The 25,783-nt window shown below is 39.4% G+C and overlaps 1 protein-coding gene across 2 annotated transcripts in view; it reads right to left on the bottom strand.

Annotated features, from left to right (window-relative positions):
* Positions 1-708: 708 nt before the first annotated feature.
* Positions 709-25,783, bottom strand: part of RAD50 (RAD50 double strand break repair protein) — a 50,570-nt gene continuing 25,495 nt past the window's right edge. For both annotated transcript variants that reach the window (XM_081939840.1, XM_081939841.1), the window contains exons 21-26: positions 25,655-25,782; positions 23,690-23,914; positions 7,440-7,525; positions 6,689-6,831; positions 3,394-3,527; positions 709-1,964 (exon numbers count right to left, since the gene is read on the bottom strand). In XM_081939840.1, the coding sequence (XP_081795966.1) occupies positions 1,778-1,964; positions 3,394-3,527; positions 6,689-6,831; positions 7,440-7,525; positions 23,690-23,914; positions 25,655-25,782 (903 nt within the window). In that variant the 3' untranslated portion in view covers positions 709-1,777. The remainder of the gene's footprint in view (positions 1,965-3,393; positions 3,528-6,688; positions 6,832-7,439; positions 7,526-23,689; positions 23,915-25,654; position 25,783) is intronic.

Consider the following 25,783-nt stretch of genomic DNA (forward strand, 5'->3'; position numbering starts at 1 on the left):
TTCTTCTTCTTTTTTTGGTGCCTTCAGGTCAGCGTTGATTCCTGGTGACTTCTTGGGCCTGTCCTTGCAGATTTCTTGGCAAGATTTCTAAGAAATGGTTTGCCATTGTCTCCTTCCTAGGGCCGAGAGAGAAGGACTGGCCCCAGGTCATCTGGCTGGCTTTGTACCTCAGGTGAGACTAGAAGTGTTAAGGAGCTATGCAAAATGGAATCTGTTCAAGATGCAACTGCTACACCTTTAAAAAGAAAGTAGGAGCTATGACTACTATGGCCTTGGAAGCCATTCAGGGGTGGCCTTCAAAAATTTCAGCAACGGGTTCTCTGTCCGGTTGCTGGGTAGGTGTGGCTTGGGCGGGTATGGCCTAGTCGGCCTTCTGCACCATGGCGAGAGGGGCCATTTGTTTTCCCTGGGCTCCAGAGGCTTTCCTTGAGCCTCTGGGAGGGTGAAAACTGCTGCTCCCAGGCTCTGCAGGCCCCCTGGAGGCTGGAAACGGATCTGTTTCCAGCCTTCCAGGAGGCCCATTTTTCCCACTACCCAAGCCTCCTGCACTTACCTCACATCCAAAACGGGCCGCGTGGAGACCCCTGGGAGGGGCGGGGTGTGGTGGGTTGGGCCAGCCAGGGATGGGATTTTGAGGTTCTCCGAACCAGCCATATCAGCCAACCCCTGAAGCCATTTATCTTGAAAATGCTACTTAGGTACTGCCTGCTTGGTACCGGGGGAAGCAGAGGGCAAGGAAATCTGTTTGGACTGGGAGGCACATTGAAACTTGTTGGCAACTGTGTCTTGAGGCCTCATAGAAAAAGGCCTCAATTGCCATCCAATGTTAAGACCAAGGTGCCAACTTGAAACTTGCATCGGTGTAGATATTTTTCCTGCATATATGAAATTTATAGAATTTCTTATTTTTATCTGTAAATGTTTTCCCAGGAAACTGTGTTCTAGCAATAGCCCCAAATGGTAATATCAGCATCAATACAGTCAAGCAAAGCAGGTTTATCGAGCTGGGTATGAACATTTACAGTGAGACTCTGAAGAGATCAGGAGGGTGATGTTATCCCACAGCACTCTTCTGTGAAGTGCCTACTTATGCTTCCAGATTGATAAGGATTCAGAAACACATACACAAGCAACATGTTCCTGCATTATCAGTGAAGAGATCTGCCAATTAACAAAAAGTCAAAAAAGAACATTAGCAACCCTCCACCTTTAATGCATTAGTTGTAAAAGGGAAAAAGTCCAGTCGACATGAGTTCTTCTAACTCCATTACTTTCTTCTGAATAAACCTTGCAATAAAATGTCTCTGGGAATCATGGCTGAAAAAGACATTAATTTTCATTTTAACTGGAGGTCATGCAGCCTTGCCACAAAATTGCTTGTCTTTGTAATGGTTGAGCTTTTTAGGCCTGTATCTTTTTCAACCCTTAAGGATGTAGAATTGTGGCAACTTTTTAAACTTCTGAATGGCTGGCTACCAGATGCTTTATTCTGATGAACCTTTTTCCTAAAAACTATACACCATCAAATCTTACCAACCACTATATTTCCATGCGCAATTTTATTTTTAATTACCTTCTTCCCCCCTGACCCCAACATTTTAACGCTGCAATTTTTTTTGGTACTTGTCAACATTTATCTCTCCACACATACACACTACACATACATTTATTTAGGGTGGGGAGACTCCTTCAGCAGTTTTTTTAAAAATCCAAAGCAGTTTTTTTTTAATCCAAAGAAATATTTGGAAGAATCTTACAATAGAGTCATTTGGAAGCTCTAGTGAACATATGATCCCAAAGTTGTGACACTGCATTTCACAATCTCAGAACACTGGTCAAGGTTCTTCTTAATTCTATAAAATTTATCCACATATTCGGATCGACTCAACAGCTCCACAAAATCTTCATCGTGCGTTATCACAAGCAGCTGAAAGTTACGTTGCTGAGATCTACTTTTGATTATCCTTCAAAGGAAAAACAATTGATGCATAGGTAACATTAAAGCTAATATAATCCAGAATGCACACTTGACTAATTTTTCTATCCTGTTTCCCCGAAAATAAGACCCAGACGGAAAATAAGCCCTAGCATGCTTTTTCATGATGCTCGTAATATAAGCCCTACCCCCAAAATAAGCTGTTAAAATTGTCAGCCAGACGGATGCATTTAGTACTGTATTTCCCTGAAAATAAGACCTAACTGGAAAATAAGCCCCAGTGCGTCTTTTGGAGCAAAAATTAATATAAGACCTTGTCTTATTTTAGGGGAAACACAGTATTCGGTTTTATAATTAGGTGAGAGAGAAGCTTTGAGAAAATTGCACCTCAGATGGCGATGAGGCCATTAGTAGGTAAAGGAGAAGAGAGAGTGTTACTTGGAAGAGGTCAGTATCTGGTTTGTCCGGATCCTATTAGAAGTGGTGTCCGACAAGTAAAAATGTGGAACAGGATCTATGCACTTCTAAGGAACAATATCAACTAAATATTATTTATAGGTGCTTTCTGTTAGACAACTAAGATCTTTCTACTTATTAAAAGCTTTACCCATACCCCTTTCTTTCTTTAGCCATAAAATTATTTTCCTTGCTTTTATATTATTAATTTTTAGGGCTGAATTGCAATTCTAAATATAGGAACCTGATTGTTTTTTAAAAAGCAAGAATACCGTAGTAAATTCTACATCATGTTGATGTCTTTGGATCAATGAATTTCCTTTTTATGACCCTATAATCCCTTAATTTGGGGTAGAGCCAATTTTCTACTAAATAAACAGTGAGTGGCATGCAACCCACAAGGCCTCCATTTGCTGGGTGGGGGCTTACTTTCAAATCACATTAGCCAAGTGTAATTTTCCCAGTTCCACTCCACATATGATCTTCACCAAAAGCACTGGGGCTTTTGCCTTAGCCTGAGTAGTTGTTCGATTACGTGAAATGTGAACCCTAGCTGAACATTGAGGAAATACTTCCGCTCTTCATGCTGCGGTAGAGGATAGCATCATAGCTTCCAATTTGGAACAAAAAAGTGGTAGATAAATATAGAATAGATTCACCACAAACTGAATTTATTGCTGCTAAAATTTTACATGCAGACAACAACCTGAATTACCTAGCTGTTTATTATGCATGTAAAGTTTCACAGGCTTAAACTTATGCCTGAGGAAGGATGACTGATGAAGACTGTTTATTATGGGCATAAAGGTTGTCCTTGATTTACGACTATAATTGAGCCCAGACATTGTAACTTTGAAACTAAATCATAAGTCCCATTTTCAGGGTTCATCATAACTTTGAATGGTTGCTAAATGACTGGTTGAGTCAAGGAATCCCTGTAATTTTTAGTTCCACATAAATAAATTTAAAAAAAATTCTTAGTAAATTCTTTGGATACTTACTCCACCAAAGCATGTGCAAGAGATTCAATATTTTCTCGGTCAAGATTGGTGGTAGGCTCATCCAATGCAAGAATACCACAATTGAGACAAAAGGATTCAGCCAGAGCAAGACGAATAATAAGAGAGGCAAGAACCTAAAATTAGAATAAATATCACCATTTTATAAATGGACCAGAATATACAAATGTATTTAAAACCAATACTAGTATTCCCTTACTATGTGAGAAAAATGGCTTGTTCAAAATGCTAAGGATGTTGTTAAAGATCCCCAGTTTTCTTAAATAAGTAACATTTCCAAGTTTTACTATGAAAAAAGTATTAGCATATTTGTAGCGTACATTAATTTGATGCAAGTCATTAGCCATGATTAAACTTCTTAGCTTTATCTTCTCAGATAAAGAAAAACCCAATTAATTTTGTCTTTCTAAGGCTGAAAGTATCCCTAAAAACCCGTGTACCTATACAGTACAGTAGCACTGAAAAAAACACCAAGCTTATCTTGACTTATCTTGACTCTAATTTTTCCATGAGCTGATCCTCTGATCTCTTGGGAGGAAAATATGGATCTACTAGACCACTTGATATATGGGGGGGAGGGGGGAAAAACCCATAGTCTGTATATAAAAAGACCCATTAGAGATGACTACTACCACTAGGGGTAATCTGGCATTAGTCACCAGCACTTCCTATGCAAGCACTTTTAAATGTATATTAAAAAAATCTAAACACTTGAATTGGCTGAGTCACTTTCTCCTTCCATGAACAGAAAAAAAGAGTAGGGTATTTTGTAATTATTATCCTTACAATTTTCTTAGTAAATTCCCTTCTGTTTCAGGTATTACTATGGAAATATTCATATACTTCTGGAAGGTATGGTTATCAGTGTGAAAGCTTAAATGAGAGCAATATCATGTTCTACTTCAAATGGTTAAACTGGAGAAATCTGAGTAATACATTTGATTACAAATGAAAGACAGTCATAACTCATTACTATGGTTACTTTCTGAATTCAAGACTGAGTGAAAGTATATGAAAAGTTTCTAAAGTTTTAATTTTTATTACAATAGGCAGCTTCTGAACTACAGTGGATATTGTCAGTTCTGGAAGCTATCTTTTTCGCTGGAGCTTCAGGGCTGCCTGGGAAAACAGGAGGGGGGATTGCGAGGTGCTGGTGGAGGATTAGACATAACAACATTCTTTTCTATGGGAGTCAAGGATACTTAGCCTGCACCTGGATGGGAGTGACTGAGGGCCATCTCCAGTTGGGACGTTGAAATGATTGGACCATGTGATGGACTTGTGGGTGCAGGGGATGGATCTTTGACTTTCTTTTGGGTGAGAAAAACCCAGAACTCTCAGATTCGGGTTTTCCCAGATGTCCCAATATGTCATCTCTAATAAAACGGAACTTTAAGGAATCGCTAGCCTCGGAGTCTTCTTTAGTTGGGAGTGTTACTGGGAATCCTATTTTAATCTTATTTTATGAACTAAAAAAAAAGGAAAGTGACTAGATAAAATGCACCCAGAACAGCATCAAGAGCTTGCTGGGTTTACAACAAGCCACATAAATCTGCAACCATATCCTATGGTACACAACTATCACATCTTTTTCACCAGTAAAAACAAACAAACCCTGAGATCTTCCCATCTAACAGTCTTCCTCCCTCCACTTTTCTCAACATAACTGATGCAACATACGCTTCACTATGCTTTGTCATTGAAAAATGCAATGGTGATGGGATCTCCCCTTCAGTGAGCTCTCCCCCACAAGAAAACATTTCATCCCCCCCAATTAAAATACAAAATAATTTTGCTTAACTGCAGTTGACAGATTCCATGTATATTTAGATATGCAAAGAGAGAAATAGAAAGGAACATTTAAAAAGAGATTGATGAGAGTTTCTTGCCTACAGCAAGGGTGGCTAGCCTGCAGCTCACCCAGTTTGTGTTTATGAATCCTTGCATCTCTGCGTGATTTATTTTGTGTATGTGTGTGTGTTTAAAACCTTAAGAAAGCCCTATTTAGATGCATTAAGCTGTACCTGTTTGGTTAAAAAAATATGCCCACTCTTAAAGGATTGCTACACAATGAAGAAGAGTTCCATTGAAACGTTTGTATAACAGAAACCAGCATCACCTCTCATATTTAGATGGTGACACTAATAATAAGCATTGCATGCAAGTGCTTTCCTTCACAAGTGATTTTCAGTCCAAAATTGGCTGGCCAAATTTGAACAGCCATCTTCCATTTAAATAAGCCAAGGAGAGAGTCTCAAAGGTGCTTTTTCAATAGGCAAGTGGACAATACTTTTTTCCCCTTGAGGAAAAAAGATGTTTCACTTCTCATCCAAGAAGTTTCATCAGTTCTTGTTGGATCATGGTGAGATAGAATGATTACTTCTGATCATCCCCCCTCCCAATCCAACCAGAACTGATGAAGCTTCTTGGATGAGAAGCAAAATGTATTCTTCCTCAAGGGAAAAACATAGTCCAATTGCCTTTTGAAAAAGCACCTTTGAGTCAACTATGAGCTGAATGACTGAGAATCTCCATAGACCAGGGGTGTCCAAACTTGCGAACTTTAAGACTTGTGGACTTCAACTTGTGAAGTCCACAAGTCTTAAAGTTCCCAAATTTGGACACCCCTGCCATAGACAATGCAAACTACTGCTCCAAGTAACCACTTTACTCTTTCCAATGCTCATGTGAAAAACGGGCTAAAAAACATCTTCAGTGTAACTACAGTTTCTCACATTAGAATGCTTTGGAAGCAAAGATGATCTGAAGCTGAGAATTAAAACTATTCTAAAACAAATAATTCTAGGTACAGAATAATATAAACTGTAGTTTGATGGATACTTTACACAAAATGACAATGTGAGTCTTATTCCAATTAAACACAGACAGGATCATCTGAATGCAGTTCTTTTATCAGCTCTGTACAGATCATTGGGTTTAATATGTACTGTATGTTTTCCATAAATCTTTACCTGGGGGAGAAAATATGAATTGATTCAGTGTTCTTTTTCATTCCACCATGCTTCGCTAATTGTGGGGTCACTATTTCTGAGTTCAATTTTTCAACAAATACTCTAGATCAGTGTGTCAAACTAGAGCCCCATGGGCTGGATGCATCATGTACATGACCAACCAAGCTCCGCAAAGGGAAAAAAACGTTGCAATAGGTCACTTGATGGCAACGTGACGCGGTAAGTTTGATACCCGTGCTCTAGATCCTATTGCTGATATAAATGTCTACAAATCAATGAATTGGCATGAAAACAATACTACATACCTTTTGGCCAGCACTGCACCTGCCCCTCATATCTAGAGCAGTGTCTCCTTTTGTCATGACTACCCTGTAATTGTAACTCCTCCTTTTGTCAGAAGCAGATATATTCTCATCAGCATCAGACCGAATTTCTATATAGTCAATATCTTTGGGGGGGGGAAAACCAATTTTATGGAGTTAATTGCCAAAGCAACTTTCTTTTCCTTAAAGCATTCTAATCATTATCTACAGAATAAATCCACTCAATTACCACATAGGCATAAGTCATTTGTCCACAATATAGTTACATTAGTTCAGATTTTTGTCAAAAGCTTTTCCCGATCTTGTTTCGGTACTTATTATGCATTTGATTTTGCATCTGTTAGCCAAGGAGAATACATTTTCCAATCTACTCTCCAATGCACCGCTCACAAATTCTTTTTTCAGAAATGTAAATGCGAAAGGTATTACTTTTTAAAAGTTAAAAGAAATTTCGAAATGCAGAATTCCGGTAACTCAGCAATTGCAATATATAGAAAAGAGTAAGATGATGATGGTGTAAGAAGGCAAGAAATAGGAAAGAATTCATATAAATGTATCAATTGAGATGACTCAACTGGAAATGGCATATTGCTTATTATGAAAGATTATATAACCTCTCTAGGAATGAATGTATAAATCTATTTTTATCTTAAAGAAAGATGATCTCAAAATTTTATCTCCAATACTCCCCAGCCTGGATAAAACCTACTGCAAATATATACTCTGTATGTACCTTGTCCCCTGTATGTGCTTCGCCACAGGTCCCGAATTATCTTGTTAATTTCTTCCATTTTCATGCTATGGAATGTCATTATTGCTCTAAGAGATGGAAAAGAGTAAACAGACTTTAAAATTTTAAATTCCTTTGCTTTCACTATACTCTGGCAATGCTGTGCTTTGATATTCAAGAAAGATGCCAGAGTCTACTACAAGCATGATAAAAAAGTCTATTGCCTGGAAACTACACTACTAAAATTCCATATATTGAACCTTATATGATACCTTCAGGTGTTATCAGAAGATGCTATAATAAATGTCACAGCAATTTTCAAATAATTGACACCACAATCTAACAGAAAATGGATCCATTATTCTCATGGATCCAAGTACACTATACAAAGACTGGGACTATGGAGTAGGCATTCATTGTTTAACGTTGATCAGAAATAGTAAGGTCATAAGTAGAAACAAATTAAAAGCATTCTGCATCCGCTTAAAATAATCTTTAAAAGAACTTTTTGATTTTAAAGTAATAAATTTAATCAGGAAGTATTTAAAGGATACTATTTATTATAGCAATAGTAATGTGAGCTTCAAAATATTTTTCTTCCTTACAGAAGCAGAAACATATATAATTATTAGGACGTATTTGGAATATAAAAAGATTGTTGACCAGGTATGCCAAATAAAATAAACAGGTAATTAATACAGCACAATTCATATATAACAAGACAGCTAAATGTCTCTGGTTTATGCTTATGTAACATTAACTTGGTGTCATTCCTCTCTTGCCAAGAGCTGCCTAGTAAGCCAGGATTTTTCATTTCACCATTTCAAGATATTCTGTCTTTAAAATGGTTACTTTTGAACAAATATCCATATAAATATAAAATAGCTCAGCTATATAGGTAGTCCTCGACTTACGACCACAATTGAGCCCAATATTTCTGTTACTAAGTGAAACATTTGTGAAGTGAATTTTGCCCCATTTTACAACCTTTCTTGCCATAGTTGTTAAGTGACTCACTTCATTAACACAGTTGTTAATTTAGTAACTGGGTTGTTAAGTAAATCTTGTTTCCCCAAGCATCCTAATTTAGATTACATGACTGTGGGGACATTTCAATTGTCGTGTGAAAAATGGTCCTAAGTGACCTTTTTCAGTGCTGTTGAACGGTTACTAAATGAACTGATATAAGTTGAGGACTACCTGCATTCATTAAGATGTTCAACATTATTTCCTAAAAGATTTTTTTTTTTACTGCCTGGAAAAAAGAGACATTAATCAACATGGCAGGGGAATAAATTCTCTTTTGACATATTATAAACTAATACTAATTTCCAGAACTTTTAAACCACATGGAGAAAAAAAGAATTTTTTCCCCAGAAAAAAATTGTCCCAAATGTTGTTTTGTTATATATATAATTTTTACTTTAAATAGTTTTAAAATAATAAAACAATACAAGTTTTGAAAGAGAAAAAAATAAAGAAAAATAATAGAAAAGAAAAAATTATAAACAAGCAGTTTCCAACCTTAACAGCAGTTATAAATGCATTTATATTTTACTCTTTCTCCCTGTAAGGGTAGACCATAATTTGCTTCATTCCATAATCTACCCTTTCTAACAATCAAAGCTATAAATTACAATTTCATGCAATTCTTTTTTTTTAAAGCAAAAAGTCCATAAAGGGTTTCCAGTCACTAATAGTTATTGTCCTTTCTTGAATTAAACAAATCATTTTTTTTCTTCTCTGCTTATTCTGTCATCCTCACCAGCCATTTCTCAATTGTGGGAATTTCAGGGCCTTTCCATTTTTTCTTTGCATAAAATAATCTCACAGCAGTTATATATATATGAAAACCAATATTCCATAACTCTTTTTTAATTTTCTATTTAATAGCCCCAGCAAGAAGAGTTCTGGTTTTGAGTGGATATTAATGTTTCTTTGTATTCCCTGTAAGTATTCGAAGCAAAATTTTCTGGCTTTTTTTGCAGTCTACCGGGTATGATAAAAAGACACTTCATAGGTTCCATATTTACCACAGAAATCTGAACTATTTTATACTAGATAAATTATTTTTCTGGAGTCATATACAAATGTACATCATTATATAAAAAGTTCTCTTTTAAATCATAATGTAAATTTCAACCATTTCAGTTATATATTTCCCCCTTGTTCTAGCAATATATTAGGTCCTAAATTCTTAGCTCATTTTATCATACTCTCTCGCTTGTTCTTCTGTTTCAAGTTTTAACAAAAGTTTATTTATTTTAGAGATTACATGTTAATCATTTGTACATAGCTCAATTTCAAATTCTGTCTTGTACCATTTAATTCAAAATGCCTGTTATCTATTTTAAATCTTTCTCTTAACTGTGCATATGAAAACCATTGAAACTAAATGCCTCTGAAGTCGAGTGATCTCTTGATTTCATCTTCTATTCTTCATGCTTTGGAACAATTCTCAACAGCATAACCATCTCTCTTGCTCTTTCTTATCTATAAAATGCTGAGACCCTTAAAGTATTTGGGCACAGTCTGAATTTATATCTATTCCATAGTCTCAATATGGCATTTCTAATATAGTGATCTTTAAAAACTACAAAAACCATTTATTGTACCACAGAACGTCATGCCATCCAAACCTCAGATTGTGCTCTTCTAGTGCTAGAATTGTCTTATTTCTCAGCAGCACCCATTCCTTCATCCAAATCAAGCAGCAGAATGCAAAATACATTTTCAAATCAGGCAGCCCTATTCCTCCTTTGCATCTTGGAGGTATTTATATTTATATTTAACCCTTGACTTTTTCCCTTGCCATAAAAATCTATATCTTTCTTTCATTGCTTGAAAGGCATATCACTGAGAAGAAATAGGATAAACATCTGGAAAATGTAAGACAAAAATAAGGTAAAATATAGGGCATATAGTGATGTTAACTGTATAAAATTGAGTAAGAAAAGATAAAGAAATATGTAAAGAGAATAATATGATTGAAGTTGGTATAGTAAAACTGTAGTAAAAAATGATTTGTAAAGATTAGGTGTTTAGTCATGATATGTAAGCTTAAATGAATTAATGGGAGAAGTTAAAAGATTATATAAAAGAGATGAATATTGATGAAAGTGGGGAGATTAGAATATATGGAAATTATGATTATAAATGAGATGTATAAAAAGTGACCCAATCAACAATCTGTCCATAAAGTATGTATGATGGGAGAAAAGAAAAATTGTAATAAAATTATAATACAAAAGGCATATCAATTTTCAAAATACATGTTGTTTGAAACAAAAACTACATTCTAGCGCAGTGATGGGGAACCTATGGCACGCGTGCCACAGGTGGTACGCGGAACCATTTGTCAGGGCATGCGAGGCGCTGCCCTGTCAGCTGGCCAGCGTGCATGTGCGCGCTGGCCAGCTGAGTTCACCCTTTTTGAAAGCCATTTTTCGCCCTTCCCAGGCTCCAGAGCCTTTATAGGAGCCTGGGAGGGCGAAAAGAGCCTCCCCCGCCCCCCTGAAGGTCCTCCAGAGGCTTCATAAGCTTCCCTGAAGCTTTCGGAGTGCAAAAAACCAGCCCTACGGGCAAACCGGACGTTCGGGAACGGACTTCCGGTTTGCTCAGAGGGTTGTTTTGACTGCTCCGGAGGCTTCAGGGAAGCGTCCTGAAGGTCCCTCAAGCCTTCGGAGCGGTCAAAACAACCCTCCGAGCTCTTCCGGTTTGCTCGGAGGTTCGTTTTGACTGCTTTGGAGGCTTCAGGGAAATGCCCTGAAGGTCCCTCAAGCTTTCGGAGCACTCAAAACGACCCTCCGAGCAAACCGGAAGTCACTTCCGGTTTGCTCGGAGGGTCGTTTTGACTGCTCCGGAGGCTTTAGGGAAGCGTCCTGAAGGTCCCTCAAGCCTTCGGAGCGCTCAAAACGACCCTCCGAGCAAACCGGAAGTCACTTCCGGTTTGCTCGGAGGCTCGTTTTGACTGCTCTGGAGGCTTCAGGGAAGCGTCCTCAAGGTCCCTCAAGCCTCCGGAGGGTTTCCGAGGGGGCGGGGGAGGCTGTTTTTGCCCTCCCCAGGGTCCTATAAAGCCTCTGGAGCCTTGGGAGGGCAAAAAAAAAGCATGCAAAAAATGGGGGGGTGCCTGTAGTGCGCGTATGTGCACTAGGGGGTCGCACATTGCATTATGGGTGCAGCATGCCCACACACTACCCCTCTGCACTCCCCCCACTTATGGCACACGAGCCGAAAAAGGTTCACCATCGCTGTTCTAGGGAATACGTTCATTTTTATCACTGAAATATTCCCAAAAATGACAACTGTAATTTCTCCCATCTTAGAATATCTTTCTTAATATCATTCCATGTCAACATAACTGTTCTGAAAGAACATATAATTCACATTAGTCATAGTAATACTCAGGCACTTCACTGTTTTCCTCAATCTTTAAAACAATTTTTACCTTATTTTTCAGAGTGTAAGACGCACCTTTTTTCCTCAAAAAAGAGGCTGAAAATCTGGGTGCGTCTTATACATCGAATATAGAATTTTTTGCTTGCCGAGGCCCCACCCAAACGGGCCGTTTTCCCCCACTCCCAGCCCCCAGCAGCATTCTATAAGCCTCCATAAGGCTATGCATGCAATTTTTTTGACAAAAAATGGGTCGGTTTTTGCTCGTTTTTGCCCCCCCCCAAGGAGCACTATGCAAGCCCCCACCAGGCTATTCATGCCCTTTGTTTGAAAAAAGGGGCCGTTTTTGGGAGATTTGCAGAGTGCAAAAACTTTTTTTTCCTTTTGAAAAGCTCTTTGATTGATGAGAATTAGATTGATCAAGTGCTGTGCCAGCAAAAACAAAGTCTTAGATGCTGCAGATTGTCAGTGATTTCCTTCTCCAGCACATGGATAAATACACCTGGAAACATCTACCTACCTACTTACCCTCTCTCTCTCTCCCTACCTACTACCTACTATATTTCTCTCTCTCTCTCTCTCTCTCTACTTTATTTCTCTCCCTCTATTTCTCTCTCTATATCCCTCTACCTACCTACCTACACATACACTCTTTCTCTCTCCTTACCTACCTACTGTATTTTTCTCCCTCTCTCTATTTCTCCTCTCCCTCTCTCTATTCCTTTAGCTACCTACCTACCTACTTACCCTCTCTCCCTACCTACCTACTGTATTTCTCTCTCTTTTTCTCCCTCTGTATTCCTCTACCTACCTACCTACCTACTTTTTTAAAAAATTGCCTGTTCAAAACTTTGGTGTGCCTTATTATTATACTCCAGTGCATCTTATACGCCAAAAAATACGGTAAATCAACTCCTTTGGCTCTTCCATCGCCATATTTTTGTTAACTTCACAAAAAAAAAAAAACCAAACAAACCCAAAATCTGGAAAAACTAAAATACATGTATCTGACATAATCTTCATTTCAAGCCAATTACTGATTTAGATATACTGTAATACAAGTTGTTTTACTCATAATATTATAATGTTTGTCTAAACTAAACATAATTACGTTTACAATTTTAAAAAAATAATTCAGAAAATAATTTATTACTAGGATTTACTTTGAAATAGTTTAAAAAAATTGTGCATATATGTGTTGTGCATATACTTGTTATGCCTTGTGAGGCCTACAGAAAAGAAGATCCACAGACATTTGAGATTAAAAAAATCAGAAACATAGAAGGCCACATCCAAATCAGGCATGGAATTCTTCTTTAATGAAAGCAACACTGCCATGATAGAGTTTTACACTTGAGGGCTAAACTGCCCTGCTGGTGCTCTCCCTCCATTTATTAACTACAAGAAAATATTTCATTTGTGAACAGTATTTTAAAACTATTTCAACTTTAGAAGGAAAATATAGTGGGGGACATTTCCCATTCCGAATTTTTAAGTTTTTCTTTTCTGAGCCTTCAAATCCCAGTTACTCTACAACTGACTACCTACCATTAATTATGGTAATTATCTTTGTACTTCTACTGTATATATCTCATTTTTCTTAATTATTTATGCTTTTCCTGTCAAATCATATATTTATGGTCACTTCGTGCATCTGATTATATGGAACTACACCACTATGTTACACTAACAAGAGGCTGAAATATTAATAATGCTAATCTTATTCCTATCCTGTTTCCCCCAAAATAAGACCTCCCCAGATAATAAAGCCAATTTGGCTTTTGAGCACATGCACTAAAATAATCCCTCCCCGAAAATATTGCAACACGGCAGCAGCCATGAGGTGACCACGCTCGCTGCCTTCTGCATCTCAAAAATAATAAGACCTTCCCGAAAATAAGGCCAAGCGCTTATTTCCGGGGTCAAAAGAAAATAAGACCCTGTCTTATTTTCAGGAAAACACGGAATATAGCTACTAATCCTTCTCAGTAAGAAAAGCTTTTGTATCATTCCATTATATTTATGATTGGATGCTAACTTCAGAAAACTTTAAATTATGTACTGTAGTTACCTCTATGCTATACTTTTGTAATTATAATAATAGCAAAGGCACAAATAGAAAATATATAATGGAAAATATAATTTGGTAGATGGTGTAATGAAGCCCAGAGGTGTTCCAAGAACTCTTGGTTTCATTGATCTCATTAGTTATATTTAGTCATGCTTCCGTTGTAACACAAGATTTTATAGCAGCTTTTTGCCTGATAATATCAAATTGACTCATGGTTATTTTTTACTAGTGTACGAAGTGGCATATTTTGGATGTATCAGATAAACAAAAAGAAAGAGAAGCATATTTACTTATCATGTTTAATCTTATCATGTTTTGAAACATAACAATAAAAAATATTTCCTTTTTTAGAGTATAAAAAAGAGAAGTTATTAGTTTACTTTTTGATTTCATAAGTTGCTTCTTTTCATTTAAGCCAATACTTTTCCAATGTAGGTGAATTATTCATAAAAGTGGTTTTATGAATCCATTACCTATCACAAGAGTGTCATTTAAATTAACTTAAAGATCGCCAAGTGTAAAAATCCCTAACAGTATTCCTGTTAAGATAAAAAGCTATGAAGTTACCAGTGGTAATTCATTGAAATGACATTAAAACCATTCATTATTTTTATAATAACCGTACTCTTTAAGTTACCACCATTTGTTTAGCAACCAAAGTTATGACAGTACTTAAGGAAGGAGCTTACAATTAGTCCTTGGAAGTTTGAGAAGACTTTCTAATAAGCAGTTCTGGATAACAGAGGAAAAGGTTGGGAATCACTGATTTAGGCTGACAAAAGCTACAATGCAGGGAATCCTCAACTTATGACCACAGCTAAGCCCAAAATTTCTGCAGCAACATAGTTGTTAAATGTGTTTTGCCCCATTTTATGACCTTTCTTGCCACAGTTGTTAAGTGAATCACCACAGATGTTAAATTAGTAACATGGTTGTTAAGTGAATTTGGCTTCCCCACTGACTTTCCTTGTCAGAAGATTCCAAAAGGTGATTTCATGACCACGAGACACTGCAACCATCATAAATACATGCCAGTTGCAAGTGTCCAAACTTTGATCATGTGACCATGGGAATTTCTGACACATTATTGTTTTAGTGCCACAATAATCCAAAACCACCTTAATGAAAGACTGCAGAAGCACCAGGATAATGATCTGCCAGGTCTTCTCCAAACCTAATTATAGACATAGCAGTTCCTTATTTTTCAGGGTTCCAAACTGAAGGACAAAAGAACTGCAGGTTCAAAGCCGCAATATGCCATCGGTGTGACAGGAAAGGGCATTTAGCCAAGGTCTGCAGAGCGGCCATGCCAATCGCTGACCCGCCTCCGGAGCGCGCCTTGTCTAGACAATTTGTAAAAAGACTTCCCAAACATCACAAAGATTGCTTTGCCATCGCAGGTGACCAGCAGCACCCTGATTGGGCTATCAGCCATGCGTTCCTGACTAAGCCTACCCATAAGATATACCTTAAAAAAAATATGAAAAAAAAAGATATACCTGACTGTGCGCATAGAGGGAGAGCCCTGCAAGATGGAAGTGGACACTGGCTCTTCCAAATCCCATGTCTCTTGGGCTACTATCAAACGGATAGTGCCCAGCCTGATCAAAGCTCAACTCAGGCAGTGCCCTCTTCACCTCAGAGACTATCAAGGACAGCCAATACCCATTGTGGGTTGCGGCACATTCACCATAGCCAGCAATAACTTCCAGGAGCCTCTTCCCCTCATCATTGTAGATGGCCATCTACCCAGCCTCCTGGGGCTTGACTGGTTCTCCGCATTGGGGCTCAACGTCTCCGGCATCCACTCCGTTGTTCCAGATTCCTTCGCCGCGCTGGCCAGCGAGTTCACGAACGTATTTGACAACAAGCTTAGTAAATATAATGGGACCCCCATTTCTTTTAACTTGGACTCCCAGGTGCCGCCAATACGTCTAAAACCCAGGAGAGTGCCTTTTGCTCTTCGGCCCAAAGTAGATTTAGAGCTAGATAAATTAATAGCACAAGGAGTGCTCGAAGCAGTAGACCACTCCCTCTGGGAGACCCCTATAGTAATACCTATTAAGCAGGATGGTAGTATTAGAATTTGCGGGGATTTTAAATGCACCTTTAATAAAGGGTTGTAAGCCAACCCTTATTCAGTGCCAATGGTTCAACATCTGCTCCATTCATTAGGCCAGGGAAACATTTTTGCCAAGCTAGACTTGGCACAAGCATACCAGCAGCTCCCGGTAGATGAAGCCACTGCCATGGCTCCAACCATCGTAACGCACCGGGGAGCTTTCAAATGTAAACACCTGCAATTTGGGGTTAGTGTAGCCCCGGGTATTTTCTAGAGCCTAATGGAGCGGATGCTCCAGAGGCTGCCAGGGGTGGGTAGCCACCTGCCAGACTCCTCAGATTTTGTTTCCAAGGATGTCCAGATGGACAGTCTTTCTAGCTGCCTATAATTATCAGCTGCAATATAGACCAGGAATTTACTTGGGGCATGCTGATGCCCTCAGTCGCTGCCCTCTGCCAGCGCCTGTTTTGGACCCTGCTCCTACAGTTTCGGTCCTCTTAATTGAAGATTCCGCCCAGGATATTGCCAGTATCCGCCCAGGATATTGCCAGGCTCTCTGCCACAGACCCCATATTGGCTCAAGTTTTGGACTGGGTGCGCAGTGCCAGCAATCTAGACTGGCTCCCCCTTCTGTGCCCATCAGGGAATGAGACATGCCCCGGGCTCCATGGGCACAAGTCCATTTAGATTTCGCAAGCCCGTTCTTAGGGCAGAACTTCTTGGTCCTCGTAGATGCCTACTCGAAGTGGGTGGAGCTGGCATTCATGCCATCCACCACTTCGGAGGCCGTAATTAGGGGGCTGGGAAGGCTATTCGTGACCCATGGGTTGCCTGACGAGGTGGTGACTGACAATGGGCCCCAGTTCATGTTGGCACCCTTCCAGATGTTTTTTGGCCAGCATGGCATACAACATGCCCTGACAGCCCCGCTCCACCCGGCCAGAAATGGCCTGGCAGAACGAACCGTCCAGTCGGCTAAGGAGGCATTGGGCCGCCTGGGGCCAGGGAATTGACACGACAAACTATCCCAATACCTCTTGGCACAGCCCAATCACCAAGCAAAGTCCCGCAGAACGGCTTATGGGTCGTCGGCTCCAGACAACCCTGGACCGGCTACAACCCGGTTATGCAGCAGAGAAAAGCCCCCTCGCAGGAAACTCCACATGGGCCTTGAATGTGGGAGACCCAGTCTACGCCCAAAACTATGGGGCCAAACCAAGGTGGTTTCCTGGACAAATCGCACAACTAACTGGACTCTACTCTTATAAGGTCCAGCTCAGTGACGGGCGAATGTGGCGCTGACACATCAACCAGGTCAGATGGCGAGCCACCAGCGCAGCGGACCAACACCCAGTGCAGGTCCAATCCTGCCCCGGGGAACTAATATCGACAGAGGCTGCTCCAGCGCAGACAGAGCCGCACACAACACCCCCGATGCGTTCTTTTTTTTTAACAAGTTTTATTGGTTTTTACAATTTTTTTCAGAGAAAAAGGGTTAAAAAGGGTATAAAAATTTTTGACAGCTACATCGTGCGGGGGAGAGCAGTCCCCCCAAGTCTCGCAACTTTTACAGACAAGAATAAAAATACATCAACATTTGAACAGATATTAGCAGTTTTAAGTTTAACACTAAATCATCAATATATTTCAATCATTTTTTTGTATCACTTCCGTAAAGGTACATTATAACAACAATTGCAATAATGTTTCAAATCACTTTTGTGATCTGAGTCTTCTAGTTGTTGCATTCCCCCCCCCCCCCCCCGGTCTATTGGCAGAGCCTCAGCCCCTCCCTCTCTCATCTCTTGTGTACCATCCCCCATTTCATCTAGGACAGCACTATGTTTTTTAGTGAAAGCCTCTGCCTCCACAACTGTGTTGATTCTAATTCTGATGCCCTCCCAGAAAATCAACATGCCTTCTGGTAATAACCACCTAAACCAGACCCCTTTATTATATAATTTTTTTGCTAAAGAGGAATATTTCTTCCTCTTATCTCTTACTTTCTTTGGAATCTGTTTAAGAATGGTTATTTCTTTATCTTTATATTTTAGTGGTCCTCCCCTTTGAGCTCCTAGAACCTCATCTCTTGTAGTCTTTCTAAGAAATTTAACATGAACTTCCATTGGAACATTGTGTGTTCTTGCATATGCTGATTAATCCTATAAATCAAGTCAATATCCCACCACAGCTGTTGTTTATCTCTATTAATGTATTCTGCTAGTATTGTGGTCATAATCTCCTTAAGATCTTCGTTCTCAACTTCTGGCAAATTTTGGAACATAAGGAAAAAAGACACCCTTTCAAATTCCATTTTTATCATGTGATTTTCAAATTCTACATTCCCCCTTTGGATTGTCTTAACCTCGTCCCTCATCCCGACCGCACCCTCCTCCAGTACACCTATTCTCTGTTCATTCCGTGTGGCTTGTTGTTTCCTTTCTCTGAGCTGATCATTTAAGACTTTCAGTTGTTTTTTCATTTCGTCCTGTCCCTTTAAGATAGATTGAAGCATCTGGTGAATAGATAAGTCCTTTGTACTCTCTTCAGGGGCTTTAGGTTGTAGAAATGACCCCAGTTGTGACTGCTGAGTAATCGGACTAGACGTAGAAGATGTCAGGGCCGATGAAGCCTTGTTAGGCGGTAATTTCTTTGGACTCATCATAAAGCTCAGAGATAGTTATTAATCTGTACAAAGAAATGGCGTCTGTAGGGGAGCACAGCCGGTAGAGATCACAAGGCAGGCAAATCCAAGAGAGAATAAATCTTCTAATACGGGACTAGATCAAACAGGTGAATCAAAATATTCCAAATCCAAGGGAAAAGCGTATTTAGAGAGGCTCCTGGAAATCTCTGGGGTGGAGACTAGCTCAGAGCCATTAAAACTTCCAAGGGAGGAATTTCATTCATAAGGACAAAGAAGAAAGAGGAAGTTGGCCATCTTGGCTCAGCCTTTACAGGTGGTCAGGAAACAACAAGTCCAAAGTTCCCATACATAGTTTAGAGAAGAGTCAGTTCAACCATCCTTTCTCTCGCAATTGTGGTCAAAAATTATTTTTCCATTGTTTAGGGGAAGTGAAAGTAAGTTTTAAACTCTCTCTCTCTCCTATGAGAGGGAGAGATTTTGCAAGTGCCGCTTTTCCGAGGGGGGTGGAAGTTCCCCCCACTCCAATCTTAACGCTTCCAAAGGTTGAAACAAAGTTCTAAGAAAACTGCAATTCATCAATTGAGTAAACCAGTAAAAGACTTGGGGAGTCTCCCCACCTCACCGCACTTCAGCTGTGTCTTTCAAATTGATTGTTTCCTTCCAGGCTCCGTTCGGCGAAGGCGCGCGGTGGCATTCCGCACCCCCCCCCCACGCTTTCCGGCTCCTGGGACAAAGCTGGAGACACCCCCCCCCGTGGCTGCTGCCGTTCCAGGGCGCCTCTCCAAGGCACCCTGTGCTCCCCATAGACTTAAGGGGAGCCCACCGAAACAGCGAACAGCGGACGCACGCGTCCGTCGCCTTCGGATACCGGAAGTCGTCTCCCCACCGATGCGTTCTTGTCGCCAGGCTTATCTGAGAATTTGGTAAGTCCCGCGGCGGTCAAGTTTCCTGCCGACTCAGCTGCGGTCTCCTGATGTTCCACAGGACTCTCCACCAGCGGCTCCTCCTTTGGCCACTGTCCCTGAACTAAGGTGATCTGGGCAGAGCCGACACCGGCTGGCGTATTTGGATGACTACGCATGTGCTAACTGGGAGGAGAGGGGTGTTAAGTCCTCGAGGCTATGACGCCATTGACTATCATTGTCGGCCCCTGATTGGTTGAGACGCGAGCAGCCAGCTGGCAGGAGAATGCAGCCATTCTTTTTTTTTTAAACAAAGTTTTATTGGTTTTCAAATATATAGGGAAGGGTAAATAGGTATACAAAAATTTTTGGCAGCTTTCATACTGCTGGTAGAGATCCCAGCACGGTACTCACTTATATAACATTGTACAACAAATTTATAGAAGAAAACAGTAAACCAAATCTTACTCTATATTGTTAGTCTTGTGTTCCTACATGTTTCTCTTTGTCGTTTTCTAATATATCACTAACTGCTATTGTTCCAAATAATTTTATTTTTGAGATCTGAGCCTTTTCGATATTGCTTCTTCCTCCCTGTCACCAGAGAGAGCCTCAGTGCCCCCCTCCTTCCTGTCTTGGATCTTACTTTGTGTTTTACTGTCTCTTTCACTACTCCCACTCTGTTCCTCCTCTGAGAGTGGAAAATTCTTTTTATTGAAGGCCTCCACCTCCTGGACTGTATTAATTCTGATCCTGTTTCCCTCCCAGAAGATTAACATCCCCTCCGGAATCAACCATTTAAACCAGATCCCTTTTTCATATAAATTTTTTGCTAGGGAGGAAAATTTCCTCCTTCTCTCTCTTATTTTTTTCGGGATCTGTTTGAGAATGGTGATCTCTTCACCCTTATATTTCAATGGTCCCTCCCGTTGGGTCGCAAGTACCTCGTCCCTTGTGGATCTCCTGACAAACTTAACATGTATCTCCCTCGGAACATTGTGTCTTCTAGCATATGCTGAATTTATCCTATAAGCTAGATCCATATCCCACCATATTTGTTTTTTATCTCTCTTGAGATAATCTGCTAAAATTGTACTCAGAATATCTTTAAGGTTTTCATTCTCTGTTTCTGGTAAGAATGCAGCCATTCTATTGGTTCAGCGTCTGACAGCTGTAATATAAAAAGGGCTGTCAGGTGTTAAATGTTGCTGTTTGCTGGGTCAAGGTTTGCCTTACATTTTGCCATGTTATATTGTTAATAAAGGTTGTGTTAGCTTCAACCTGCCTTGCCTCAGTTCCTGTCTGCCTCGTTCTCCCTACAGAACGTAAGTCATCCAGTCATGATTGAAAGCCTACAACACGGGGCATTCCTCCACTGTTCCAGTCTGGGCAACAGTTTAACAACTCTTACTACTATGGAATTCCTTTTAGTATTCAGTCTAAACCTCCTTTCTTTTAATTTCAATGCAAGGGTTCTTGTCTTGTTCTCAGTTTTAAAAGAAAACAGATCTGCCCATAATGGTCATTTCAATATTTGTTTGCTGTACTCTTCTGTTACTCTTTTTTAAGTGAAACATATAAAGCTTTTTTTAACTTTTCTACTAGATCTTGATTTCCAGACCCTTTTCATCAGCTCTTTTCTGAACCCATTCAGCTTCTTTATATCCATTTTAAAAGAGGGTTATTCAAAACTATTCTCCAAAAGCAGCCTAATCGCTTGGTGACTTTGGGCCAGTCGCTCTTTCTCAGTCCAAAGAGTGTTTTTTTGGAAAGAAACAGGCTGAAAAAGGCATCGAAAATGGCCCGAAGAAAGGCTTGAAAGCGGCCGAAAGAAGCTTCAAAAATGGTCCAAAAAGCCTTGAAAATGGGCTGGAAAAAGCCTCAAAAACGGGCCAGAAAAAGTCCAAAGACAGGCCCAAAAATGGGGCACGTGGAGGCCAAAAAATGGCTGGCGGGTGGGCAGGGCTTCGGCAATATTCGATCTATAAGATGCACAGGCATCTTATAGTCCAAAAAATATGGTATATAGTGCTTCACAGTGCTTTACAATCCTCTCTAAGTGATTTACAGAACCAGCATATTGCCCCCAACAATCTGGGTCCTCATTTTACTGATCTCAGAAGGATGGAAGGCCAAGTCAACCTTGAGTCGGTGAGACTCAAATTGCCGGACTGCTTGCAGTTGTCAGTCAGCAGAATTAGCCTGAAATACTGCATTTTAACCATTGCGCCACCAGGGCTCCTAAATACTATTGTAAATACTGGCTGGTTGTTTAAGTGCCCAAATTTTGATCATGTGAGCCTGAGGATGGTTTGACAGTCCTAAGTGTGAGGCCTGACCATAAGTCACTTTTATCAGTACCATTGTAACTTTGAATATTGCTAAACTGGTTGTAAGCTGAGGACTACTTCTTTGCGACCTTGAATAGGTTGCAAAGAAGTAGTCCTCAGCTTACAACCAGTTTAGCAATATTCAAAGTTACAATGGTACTGATAAAAGGGGGAATGTAAATCTAATAAATGCGTAAACAAAAATATTTATTTAGAAATAAAACCTAGAATCTCATCTTGTTAGGATTGTCAGCTAGTATTAAGCTGCCAGAAGTTTAGAATGTGGTAGCAACAGGCCCCTAGTGGAGAAGAGAAAGTGAATTGCTCATGCTTCCTCCTTTTCTTATTCTTTTGATACTTGTGCTCAATCTGTTCTTAGTATTTAGGGATACATCCTGCAGTATTAAGAATCTTGATATTGATGTGGTAACAGTCAACATCACAGGACACTTAGCATGAAAAAATATTGATTTGCATACTGTTGTCAACATGGCAAAAATATGGAATCAGCAGAGAGATGTTGGCGAAATATCTTGGGCCGAAACAACCACAAAACTGTCTGTGGTGGGTGCTTCTTCCTACAAGCTCCACCAATCTGCTTAATAAGCACCTGGTAATTAGGATGAGTCACAGCCATATGTTGTTTTTATGACTGCGAGTTTGCAGCCACACAGGCCAACAAAGACCTATCACATCCCAGTACATCAATTAGAAAGAGTCACAGAAGGAAAGTCTGGAAAAACCTCAATGCATCAGCGTTGAAGTTGGAGTGGAACTGAGGAAAAAGTTGATAGGTTGCTGTCTGGTGGGACTTCTGAAAAAAACTTTAGCCTTCCATTATTACTGATACTGCATAGAACAAATTAATTGAGTGATGAATATTTTATTATTCATTTTGTTTGTAGGTCTGCTTTATTCTAAATGTGGATGAGCAGTAGCAGATTAAAAAGATAAAATAAAATAAAACCAAATATATGCAAAGTCTTGTCTTCTAATAATGACTACCGTATTTTTCAGAGTATAAAACGCACCTTTTTCCCTCAAAAAAGAGGCTGAAAATCTGGGTGCGTCTTATGCATTGAATACAGCATTTTATGCCTCCTGAAACCCCTCCTCCTTCACCAAAATGGCCGTGCATAGCCCTTAGGAAGCTTTTAGAGCCTCTCGGAAGCTTTTAAAAAACGGACCATTTTTTCCTCAAATTTAGCCCCCAGCCCCCAAGAGCACTCTATAAGTTTCCTAAAAGTTATCCATGCCCTCTTTTTTTTACAAAAAACGGGCCGTTTTTTGCTCATTTTTGCCCCCCCCCCCGAAGCACTCTGCAAGCCCCCTAAAGGCTATTCATGCCTTTTGGGGGGGGGGGGGGGACAGGCCTGTTTTCGCGAAAAATGGGGTGTTTTGGGGAGGTTTGCAGAGTGCAAAAACTTTTTTTTTAATTTGCCTCTTCAAAACTGTGGTGCATCTTATACTCCGGTGTGTCTTATATTCTGAAAAATACGGTAGATTATACTTGAGTTTAAATATAGATTACTCACCCTAACTTAAACAATATATAAGAGTATACAGAGTTTATTCAGTTTGAGCAACCCAAGTATGCATGTCTAATTGCCACCTAGAACATACTTGCAACTTGGCTTTTATCAGGTATTATATAAGAAGTAGCCAAAAATCAGATCCTAGGTTTCCAAAATTGAAATAGAGATACTTTTTGCAGACAATATCTTCATATTCATCCCATCCACCCAAATAAGCTCTTGTACATATATTCATGATTTATTAAAGAACAGCTAAATGTTATTTGGGTTAGTTTGAAATAGAACTATTTCGGGTATATGACATTACTCACTGATCCAGTGCTCTATAGTAAATGTCAAGATCCTTGTTTGCCAGTTCTGTGGTCCTCATAACTATCATCATTTCTCTATATTTCTCTTCAGCATCTTTAAACTGTTGTTCTTTCAGCTCTCTTTTATATCTCAGGATCTCCTCCTCAAATCCATGCTGCCGACCCAGTGCCAAACTATGGCTTCTTTTCAAATCCTCTATTTTTTCTTCAAAATGTTTTTGATTTCTAAGTAAAAAAAAGAGACCAACTTACGGTTTTATTATAAGACTTCTCCATGGCACAGAAAATTATGAGCAAAAAGAATTGCCTACTTGATTACAAAAGAAATGTACATGAGGAATTAGGGCACTATGGAAATTGAGAGGACATTTTCAATAGAAAGAAGCAAGAATCCTCATTTTAAAGGAAGTATAATACAATGAAAAACAAACTGTTAAAGTATAAAATGGGATGAAGAAATGGCATTTTAACAGACATGTGTATTAATAATGTAAAGGCATTATGATATCTTTCCTGAGTGCATTCAAATCAAAGATTTTGGTTTATAGAAGGAAAATAAAATTTAAAAGATACAAAGAAAGTCACTAGCTTCATGATAGCTGATATCCAAACATGATTCAACTATGGATGATAATAAATTTGCTTACATCTTTAACATATCATATTGTTCATATCATAAGGGAAATGTGGTTACCCATCATATCTAAAAGCCATAGTTACCATGAACTGATCTGTAGTTTTAATCACTTTTTCATTCCCCAGTTTAAAGATAAAATAGTCTGTAGTCCTCCACTTATGACTGTAATGGAACCTGCTCATCATGGTGGCAATTTGCAATAGCCATTAAGGGAGATGGCCTCGCTTAATGACACCCCCCTCAACCCTGCTCTCCCTGAGGCAGTCATTAAATGGTGGCTCAGGGATAAGGGAGGCACCAGGGAGCCATCCAGCTAGATCTAAAAAGGAGGCAGACAAGCAACAAACAGCTTTGCAAAACCAAAAAAAGCCCAGTAAGGGAAAAGAGTCCAGTTACATTAAACCTGAGCACCACCTTCCAATGCTGAAGAGGCTTCCAAACAAGTCTACATGCATGGCTGTGAGAAGCCCTGATGCTCTGAAACACCAGGGTGGTGGAAGCTTAGTGATCTCTCCATAGGTCACTACTAGGCCTCTGATCCGATCAGCTGGCAGTCAGGAAACCTAGGCTCTCCTAAGGTTTGGGGAAGCGAGCCTGCTTGTTATAGGAATGTAGACATATGGCCATTCTACCTCTGCTGAAACATTATTTCTGAGGCAGCATTTCACAGTTGAAACAGCTTATAACAATTTATATATCAGGATGTTCTCAGCATTAGTTTCAGATCCCTTACTTGTAACCTGAACCTGTTTGCTTCAGCCGTGTCCTGTCAAGCAACAGAAAATAATTTTGTCTCATTATATTTCAAGAATTACACAATAGCTGTTTGGCCATGATATGCATCTGATAAGATGAACTGATCATGAAAACTTAGGCCTTTTCATAAAAATAGTCAGAAAAGGTGCCACCAGACTCTTTCTAATTAACAGCTGCCTTATAACTGTAAACTTACAACTATAGGAATGATGTAGAAATTACAGCTGATCTATGCTTAGTCATGGTAACAAATCAATAGAGATATCAACATTAGAGGCAGTGAGCCTTGTGACACCACATGTTGAGCATAAACAATAGAAGAAACACTGAAGCACTATTTAGTTATCAGAAACAAATGGTCTGAAATCAGTCAAGTTGATTGCTCATGCTACTATTATTGAGAGAAGAGAATCATCTAATCAAAACAGTAGGTTTACAAGAGAGTCCTCTATCACTAGGCAGACACTACAAAAATACTTGTGGCCACATAAGAAAAAATACTTAAAATGCAAATACTTGTGGTCTAATGCCTTTGCTTTAGAAATGATTTTTCTTTATAAAGCAAGATATACCTTTTCAGTTGTGGTACTTGCATTTCTCCCATTTCCTTCAAAAGCTGTTTTATGTTATCTTCAACTTCTTTTAGATCTTCCTTTCTTTTTCTTAAAGTAAGATTATCTTCTAACCATCGTTCCTGAATC

This window comes from Natrix helvetica, assembly GCF_964273705.1.
Source record: "Natrix helvetica genome assembly, chromosome: 1".
NCBI classification, from domain to species: domain Eukaryota; kingdom Metazoa; phylum Chordata; class Lepidosauria; order Squamata; family Natricidae; genus Natrix; species Natrix helvetica.